The following is a 10,410-nucleotide window of genomic DNA, read 5'->3' on the forward strand; positions in this document are numbered from 1 at the left end:
CACGTATGAAACAGGTATCTTTCGAACTTAACGTTGGTTTTCCCAACACAGAATGCTTCGAATTTCTGTAGAAAGACGTCTATGTCTTCCTGGCTTTCTTCCTGAGTGAATGCGAATCTCTCGAACACGTCAATAGCTTCCGGTCCTATGCATGTGAGGAACGTAGCGGCTCGTAAATCCTTTGCTTTGGCACTTAATCCTTATGCTTTTTCGTAGTTAATCCACGAGCGCTTAATTTTTTTCCAGTTTGTGGCAATGCTACCGTCCATGTCGAGATTTCCATAAAACGGTATTAACGATGGCATTGTCGCTGGCGCTGCTATCGCGGCTGCTGGTGGTGCATAGATCAAGATAATTGGCACAGATAACAAAATGTTTTTTTCTAAAACTGTCTGAACGGATTAATCCAATTATCATCCCACTTCTTATACCATGTTTATGGTGTACTTAATAAACTACACGTATGGTTTATAAGTTAATTATACATCCATAATTAATATATAATCAGGCAACTTGATAGTGCGCGTGCATTTGGTGAGCGCTAGCCATAGACTGAGTAAACTGCTGAGGTATGTATTTATATACTAACAAAGTTGCACTGGATATGACTCATGCATTCAATATAAGGCCTATACTGTTACATGGGGATTTCATTTTGAGTGTTAAATCATACTTGCTGCATTACTTTAAAAACGATTAGGTATGTGATAACAGTCAACTTTGATTTAACCAAAAATAAACAACATTAAACAATAGTTAAACAAACATTAAATCACATAATTAAATTACTATCACACTATTAAGTGGGCATTCATCCTGTTTTAACATCACTCATGCCGTTATCTATTGCCTTCGATAACATCCATTGTAAAAAATGTTTTGCTGATAAGAGATGACCATATATATATATATATATATATATATATATACAAAACTTCCGATTAGATTAGTCACATGAACATTTAAACAGCAATACTACTTCACTTTATATTAATTGTGATTAAATTTGTATTAACGCTTGTTCGGGATGTTGTAGTTAGTATGCATTCCCAGAATTTGCGCTTTTAAATACTTCGTTTCATCTACTGGATTTAAGTTGCACATACATAGACAAAGAAGATTCTTTATTTTTTGGAAATGGATTGTGTAAAAAGGTATCAATATGTAAGTGGTTGATTTGCATTAAATCTAATGATGAAAAATACCGGTGTACAGTGTGCTTTTATGACGTGTATTAATTTGTTTGAATAAAAATATATTTTGGTATTTCATTCCTCTTCCTTTTTAGTATTCCTAATTATCTTCTTATTTACCCCCCCCCCCATTGTCTCCCCTACCCGCTAACTCACTCTCACTGCCTCTTAAAATTTAAAACATTACTCCTCCCTGTAACCCAATTCTTCTTCACTTCTTTCGCTTTTCCTCTTCAATTCTTCCCCTACCTGTTCACTCATCCTCACTGTCTATTCACTTCTTCTTTATTACCTCATCATTTCTTCCTTACTGAAGGCTCATGCATTCTCATGTTGTCATTATTTCGTTCTCATTCCTCCTAACTCCCTCATCATTCATTAATTATCACTTCCTCTTCATTTTTCGTCATTCCACCACACGTCTCCTCGCTTCTTAGCAATTACTAAGATATATTAACGAGGCAAAACAGTAAAATAACACAAACATTGTTGGAAATAACAACAAAACAACATTTATTTCAGCAATAAAGCTTACAATAAGCTTCTAGCCTACAATAGTGAATACAAATATACGTCTGGTTCAGATGATTGTATTAAGTATCTGATAAAGGAGGAAGAAAACTAGTAACCGTATTGAAATTGATTACTAGTCTGAAATGTGAAAATGTCAGTGCTTATTTATTAATTGATTAAATTATATTTGGATATGATTCTGACATATTGATGAAAAACTTAATGTTTAATCAACAATTTTAACCAAGTAAGAGATAGTGTGATAAAAGCAAAATAATACAAGGAAACAAAGAATGTAAGGAGGGAGGGATGATAGAGAGAGCGAAAAGAGAGAGCCAGAGGGAGAGGGAGAGCGAGAGAGAGAGAGAGAGAAGAGAGAGAGAGAGAGAGATAGAGAGCGAGAGCGGAGAGAGAGAGGAGAGAGAGAGCAGAGAGACGAGAGAGAGGAGAGGGGAGAGAGAGCGGAGATTCGGGCGAGCGACGGCGATGAAGAGAGAGGTTCTCGACGCTCGGAGCGAGCAGAGAAGGAAGCGAGCGAGCGGAGGGGCCCGATCTCGCTCTCTCTCTCTCTCTCTCTCTCTCTCTATAGTATCATAAAGTATATATAATTATAGATAGATAGATTATATACTATATATATAGCTATATATATACTATATATATATATATATATATATATATATATATATATATTAATATATTAATCAGATACCTGTATGACAGACAAAAACACGTAAATATGAATCATAACATGTATACCTTGGACAGACATGATTATTCATATACAAAGGATTTTATTTAATGATAATTAGGATATATATATATATAATAGTGGGTATATGAACAAGATTGATGAGTGTGTGATGAGTGAATTTATTGATCGATTTATCACTTACAAGTTCTTCTCTTAAATTGTTTGCGTGATATATATCTTTTGCCATGTTTATCAGTTCACTTTTATTGTTTGTGGACGTAAGGATTTCAAATTGTGTTATCTTTGGCCATTTGCAATAGTATGGTTTTAAGTATTTTCTTCTTAGGTGAGAGTATAAGGGACACGTTAGGATAAAATAATATTCGTTTTCAATTAATTGTGAATTACAGATTTTGCATTTTCTGTCTTCTCTATTTATATTATAATAATGCCTTTGTTCAATTTCCAGTTTGTGTGAAGATAGTCTGAATCTACTAAATGATATTCTATATTTACTTTGTTTTATGATTTTTAGGTATGGTTCGATTCAATATTACTTTTGAATGTACAATCCGTGCTAAGCCTTGCAGATTGATTAATATTACTTTGCCAGTTCTGTTTGAATTGATCTAGTATCCTGAGTTTGATGGTATCTAGTGATGGTTTAGCAATGCTTTGGATTATCCATAACTCCGCAAGGCCCATATGTTCCAACATTTCTTTTATTTGTGATTCCCAGTTATTGTTATTGTAATTGACTCCATTTTCTGCGTCCATTTTTAGCATGAGATAAACCCTTATTATTATGTTATTTTCCTGTAAGTTTAAAATGTTTATCCAGTATCGAAACATAATAATTTTGCGGTGTTCATTCATAGGTTTCTTCCAAGTCCGTCATACAGACCCATTAGATTAGTTGTTTTGTTACGCATAGTAATTTTCTTTAAAAATTCGAATGGATTTGTTTAATGCCTTTGGCTTTATGTTGACCCATACATAAGCTGAGTAGTTTAGAATTGGACTTATTAATACGTCAAATAATTTTATTTTTTCTTGTGTTTGAAATTCATACTGATTAAAAACGGAACATAGTTTATGAATTGCCCTTGACGCCTGTTCTGATATGCACTTCTGCGTTCTGTTCCAGTTTCCGTTTAAAAAAAAAATAACCTCCTAAATATTTAAAGGATGAGACTACTTCAAGTTTTTCGCCATATAGGAATATGTCAATATTTGCATGCCTTGTACGTTTTTCAAATATCATTATTTTTGTTTTTGCTGTATGTATCTTTAATTTCCATGTTTAATAGAATACCTCGATATCGTTTAGCATGGATTGTAAAGCAGTGAGTGATGTTTCGAATAAAACCTGATCATCCGCGTAAAGTATTAAAAATAATTTAAGTTCATTGATTGAAAATATGTCGTTAATATTCGAGTTAATATTATCTAAGAAATCGTTTACGAATATCACAAACAATAAGGATGATCCACAGTCGCCCTACAGTCGACAATTGAATACATCGCTTTAATAGCGTTAATCATTTTGGTGCTAATGTTATGTGAGACAAGTTTTTGTAATAGGAATGGAAGGTTTATTTTATCATAAAATTTTCGTAATCTATGAATGCGCTGTACACTTTTTGTCCGCTGTGAATTAATTTTGATATGATTGCCTCTTATAAGAAAATACAATCAGTAGTGCTTTTACCTTTAAAATTCCCAAACTGAGTTTCTATTATTGTTTCATTATTTTCTGTCCATATTGAGAGACGATTGAAAATAATATGTTAATATGTTTTAGCTAGTATATTATTTAGTGTTATTCCTTGGTAATTTTGTGCTAGGTTAGGATCAACCCTTATAATATTGGTATAATGTATCCCAATCCACAGCATTCAGGGTATATAGCGTTGTGAAATAGGTTGTTATATAGTGTGTGCAGGTAAGGTGATATGATATCAAACGCACTTTTTATGAATTCTGTTGATATTTCATCAGGTCCACATGTTTTATTATTCTTTTCCTTAAAAACTGCCTTCTGTATTTCGTTTACTGTTATTTCGCAATTTCAATGTTGATCGTTTATTGCATAGTTTTCAGTATTTTCATCATCAGTGTGCTCATTTGAAGTTTGAGTTTCTCCTAGAAGGGAACTGAAGTGTTCAAATAGCTGATTGGTTTGTAAATTGTTTACTTGTTTGTTTTTATTATTATAGTGTTTTTTACAGATTTCCTAAATTGTCTAGGTTGTGATTTTGCAATATTTTCAAATTTTGTACCTAGGTTTATTTTGTATTTATTTTTTGCAGACTTTCTTATTTTGTTATAAACGGTTCTCCTTTTCAAAAAAATGTACTCTGTTTTCATTTGATTTATTGCGGTTGAAGGCGTTACGTGCATGTTTAAATTGGTGTTTTGCTTCGTGACAGTCTTTGTTAAACCACGGGGGTTTTGTTTACGGTTTGGCGTTGTGACTGCGTAAAAAATTTTTACTGAAAAACCGTGCTGCTTGTTCATGCATGAAGGTTGTGAGCAGTTTTACCTGATCTGTTGCATTGCTGCTAATAAAATCCGTTAGTTTATTCATATTATTGATTAATGATTCACGAAATATATGCGCTAATTCTTGGTTAAATATCAATTTAGTTTCTGTGTGATTGTCTGTATTGCAATTTTTATTATTTATTGTGTATTCATTTAAGTCAAATGAAAAATGTATGGCGGCGTGATCTGAAAAGTTATTCCAATTCAGTATACTGACATCATGTACAAGTTGAACACAGTTTAATATTTACTAGCAAATAGTCTGTGACGCTGAGACCGCGTATTGATGTAAAAGTATATTGACCGATTTTATCATTTTTGAATCGTCCGTTTACTGTAACGTGATTTGTTGCTTTACATAGTGAGATTAATTTGTGCCCGTGGTTATCTAATACTTTATCAAGATTATTACGTAAAGGCATATTGTCAATATTTTCGTTATTATCATTTACACAGTCTCCTGTCACATTTAGGTACATATCATAGTTTATAACATCTGTGAGAGTTCTAGTTCTAGCATTAAAGTTGACAACAATACAAGTAATGCCAAGAGGTTCATAGCGTTCTATCCCTTTTTCGGTTTCTTCAAAAAAGTTAAAATCTTTGCCTATATAAACCTTAGAGTTAGCTGGTGGTATGTAACACAGACAAATGAATACATCTTGGTTATCAGATAATAATACATACCTAACTATATATAGTAACAAATGTGTACAGTTGTTCATGCCATTATCATCATTGATGGGTCATTATAAATATTCGGCCCTAGGGCCGATTATTTATATTCAGCCCTCAGAATGTGTGCGCGTGACGTTCAACTGGAAAAAAAAATGGCTTCCACATTCAGTCTTTGCCATAAAGAAGTAAAACATCTACTGGTTATTGTTCTACTCACCGAGGTTGTGTAATAACCATGTTTATTTTCGTAAAATTTAATTTGCTTCCATGACGAGTTAAAATTCTTGGAACATTTTCTTCATCGCCATCCATCTTTTCCATTTAAAAGCACGGGATGTAAGCAGGCATTTCTTTGTGGATAGACATTCTTTGATCGACTGACAAAGGAATGACTTATTCATCAAAGAAATTACCCTTTTAATTCACCATCGATTTCCTTCGAACAGTTAAAGAACAATTCACTGACACCTTTCTTAAATTTAATCCATCGATTGTTCAACAAAACATCGCGTTATTCGAGTACATTCGACATTTTAACGAAATCGAACATGCAGTCTCACCAGTTTCATTCCAGTTTTATATCCCAACACTGTTATTCACATTCATAATATTATAATAATCCATCGTAAACACACACACTTATCGTTCGATGCTTAAAACATATTTAACTGTTAAATAAAAACACCCCAAGTCCGATTTGTTGTTGTCCTTAAATCCAAAGCGTCTAGCTAGTTATGTCATTTAAATGACGTCACATGAAATGCGTCATAAATTGCGTTATCAATTCAATGAAAATATAAGTACGGAAAGCTGGTTCTTGAAGTTCATAAATTTTAGTGAAGGACCAAAATAGTATGATTTTATGACTCAAAACCTGTGTCAATCTATAATTTAGTATAAAAGTAAGATATATATTATAGACGTTAATACGCGGCTGAGCCGGGCCGGGCAGTGATAATCGGCCTCAGGTCGCCAACGGCCCTCGGGCTAAAGCCCTCGTGCCGTAAGCTCCCTGCGGGCCGATTATCACTGCCCGGCCCGGCTCAGCCGTGTTTTATCCTCTAAATATTTCATTCTTTAATTTGATCCACAATATACGTAAATTTTAAATTTCTCATGGTAATAAACACTAAGGCCGCAATTAAAAGGACCTTTTTTTGTTCCATGACTTTTATTGTCAATTGATAATGACCAATGTATTCATTTATTTCTAAATTAGTATTTTGTCTTGAATGAGTTCATATTTCTGATAGTAATATTACATCGTACTTTTTAATATTTTTTTTAAGTCTTCATCATTAACTTATCTTACTAAACCGTTTACATTCCAAGCGATAGTTCTTAGTTCCCCCTGCCGTTCCTAGTTGAGCACTTCTCTGAATTGGCCACTGCTATTATTCCGTACCATTTGTCGAAAGCCTGTCCATTTCACTTGTTTTCCTGCTGATGTTTCGGTTAACCACGTCGTTCATCTGACGTCGTTTGGTGAGAACGGTTTTGGTTTGTTGGACGCCGATGACGAGGCCTGCGTTTTTAATGTTATCAAACTTTGTGGTTGCCGTTGTTCGCACTTGTTCGTGCTGTGTGTAATTTGGCCACGATGGGTCTCGATTTGCCTAGGTGCGGTTTACGTAGTCTGTGTACACGGTCGAATTTAATGTTGTCCACTATCTCGAGACGATCCGATATTACTTGTTTTATTCATTGTTCACAGTTGTCTTGTTGATTTTCACTGAGGCCATAGAAAAGCAGATTTTCCCTCATGCTCCTGTTTTCTAAGTCGTCTGTTTTGGTTTCTAATTCGTTTGCTTTGGTTTTTATGTCCGCTAGCATTGATTATATGTCCGAATACTGATCAGAAAGGACTTTTACACTTGAGCTAGTGTCTTTAATTTTTTGTTTAGATTGTTTCGTTTCGCTGTTGGTGAACCGCATTGCGTTTTCGATATCGTTGATTTTTTTGTCTTCACACCTGCGATTTTATGGAAGGAAAAGACCGCCAATATGATTCCTAACCAGAAATGTTGCACGTGTTGAATATCTAGCCCATTTGTTTAACATATACTTTTTTAAATGCAACATTTTATACAATTGTAAAGTGTACAATGTTGCATGTTCCGATTCTACAAACTGTTTAAATGTTTAAAAACAAACAGGTAACTTCTTAAACTACAGTTCTGAAAATGAATATAATGCATATATAAAGTCTACATTTTCATATACCTTATATTGTAGTCATAATAATACATAAAAGATAATAGATCCATCTGAAAGTAAGTTGATGACAAACTACATTAGCATGTTGACTATTTTCTGAGTAGTACGATCCGTTTTAGTAATCGGCTACACGTCAGCATCTAACAAGTGTACACTATACAATTGTACAGAATAGAAGTTGACGAATCACATTTCAACATTTTACAACGCATTTTTAAGTCAACCGGTGTTAAGGTACAAATTGTCATTAATAGTAGCCACAGGTGTTGGGCATGGGCCAAGTCACTTACACACTATCAATATGTCATAAAACAACATTTTTCATCATTTGAACAAACACATATATATAATTCGATGGTCCCAATTAAAAATGCCCAACTTACAAAAACACAAGTTTTTAGGAGACGTATTATTGTTAAACATTTCTTGCACAAAGTCAAATAAATATTATTTTTAACATTTTTAAATGTGTCTCATGATAGTGCGTGTTCGTATGGAATTAATTTGACGTTAAGTTTATAAATCTGCTATAAAATGTATCTTCGTCATTTAGACTTGCATTTATGTGATGTTTCGGCAAATTGGACAGCTTATTATAATATATTTTGTTTCAGTAGAATAAATTAGTCCACTGTTTTCCATTAGATATAGCAAAGCAATGCGTGTTTTTCTGTTTTACACGGTGGCACAAAGGTGACAACGGCAATTCTTTATTTATATTGTGGCCTCAACTAAGAAACTTGAGGGAAGTTGTGGCCTCAACTTGAGGGAACAACTTCATAAGTTGTGACTTCAACTTATTATCTTGTGGAAACAACTTTTAAAATATCTTGCGGAAACAACTAAGTACGTTGTCCCCACAACTTATTGAGTTGAGACCTCGACTTAGTAATTTGTTCATTTAACTTATTAAATTATTCCTTCAACTTAATAACTAGTGCGAACAACGTATTAAGTTGAGGCCTCAGCTAAGAAACTTGTGGCGACAACTTCATAACTTGTTCCCAAAACTTATTAGTAACTTTTGGCCACAACTTTATTACTTGATCCCATAACTTATTAAGTTGTGGCCTCAACTTAGTAATTTTTTAATTTAACTTAAAAAGTTATTCCTTCAACTTAATGACTTGTGGGTATAACTTATTAAGTTGAGCCCTCAGCTTAGAAACTTGTAGCGACAACTTCATAACTTGTTCAAAACTTATTTGTTATTGCATACACTAAATAACGTGTGGGACAAACTTACTAAGTTGAGGCCACTACTTTAAGTTTAACCAATCAGATCGGCCGTTTCATCTTTACAGTTTTATCACAATGATTACCCCTTACACTACTAGGTGCTCGGGTTTGAGTGCCGCTCTGAGCACTATCCCTATAAGCTATACATGTAGATCCCCGGTTCGAGCCCTGTCTGAGCACTTGCAATGTAAGCCATGAATTCAGGATTTAGGCCCCTATCAGAGCAATCGCCAAGTAAGCGACTGGGTTCAGGAATCGAAAACTAGCCACATAAGCGAAGGTTTCCGGTTTCGAAACCAGCCCTGATAGCTCCCTTTTTATACGATGGGTCTTTGGGTTTAAGCCCCAATCTAAAGACTTTCCCTGTAAGCGACAAGGACCACAGTCTGAGCATTCGCACCCTACGTAGCGGGTCCCGGTTAAGAGGCCCTGCCTGATCACTCACCCTGTATGCTATGACCCCCGGGCTCAAATCCCGGTTAAATACTTACCATTTAAGCGAACGGGCCCTAATCCAAGTCCTAGTCTTAGCGCCGGACCCGAAAAATGCGGGATTTATAGCTTACAGAGCTAGTGCTCAGACCGGCGCTCGAACCCTAACACCCATCGCTTGCGAGGCGAGCTCTCATTCCGGGACTCGACACCAGGAAATGTTTCTTACGGAGAGAGTGCTCATTTTGGCAACCGGTCGGTTAGAAGGCGAGGCTCAGTATGGTATGCTAGTGACGGCTGTTTGGTTCGAGTCCAACCCGTGTGAACCCGTAGCTTTCGGTGCGAACGCTCAGACTGTGGTTCGCAACCGGGATCTTTCCCTAACTGGTCAAGTGGTAAGACACAGGCTTGAACCCGGGATCCATAGCCTTCAGGGCTAGTACTCAGACTGGGGTTCGAACCCGGGACCTGTCACTGTTGGTGCAAATTCTCACATCGGAATTCAAACCGTCGCTTTTAGGGTAAGTCCTCAAAACGAAGCTCGATCTAGAGACCAAAAGATTTCAGGGCTAGTGCTTGTACCGTGATTCGAACCCCGGACAGTCGAAAACTCCTAATTAGCTTTAAGGACTAGTGCTCATACCGTGATTCGAACCCAGTGACCGTAAACTTAGGCATCTAGCACTCGCCTCGTAAGCGATGGTTCCCGGGAATCCTAAAACCATGGACCACTCTCTTATGAAGCGAGTGCTTCGGGACTCGAGACCTGGATCCGGCGCTTACGTTGCTAGTGCTCAGTCCGTCAATTTATCTTAAAAAACATGGCTTTATTGATACTTTAATATATTAATTAGTAGGGCTGCAACGGGTACCCGAAATATCCGATGATATCGGATC

At 35.6% G+C, this 10,410-nt stretch overlaps 1 protein-coding gene across 2 annotated transcripts in view; it reads left to right on the forward strand.

Annotated features, from left to right (window-relative positions):
• Window positions 1-948: 948 nt before the first annotated feature.
• Window positions 949-10,410, forward strand: part of LOC127837122 (uncharacterized) — a 72,426-nt gene continuing 62,964 nt past the window's right edge. For both annotated transcript variants that reach the window (XM_052363954.1, XM_052363955.1), the window contains exon 1: window positions 949-1,164. In XM_052363954.1, coding sequence (XP_052219914.1) covers window positions 1,138-1,164 — 27 coding nt within the window. In that variant the 5' untranslated portion in view covers window positions 949-1,137. The remainder of the gene's footprint in view (window positions 1,165-10,410) is intronic.

This window comes from Dreissena polymorpha, chromosome 7, assembly GCF_020536995.1.
Source record: "Dreissena polymorpha isolate Duluth1 chromosome 7, UMN_Dpol_1.0, whole genome shotgun sequence".
NCBI classification, from domain to species: domain Eukaryota; kingdom Metazoa; phylum Mollusca; class Bivalvia; order Myida; family Dreissenidae; genus Dreissena; species Dreissena polymorpha.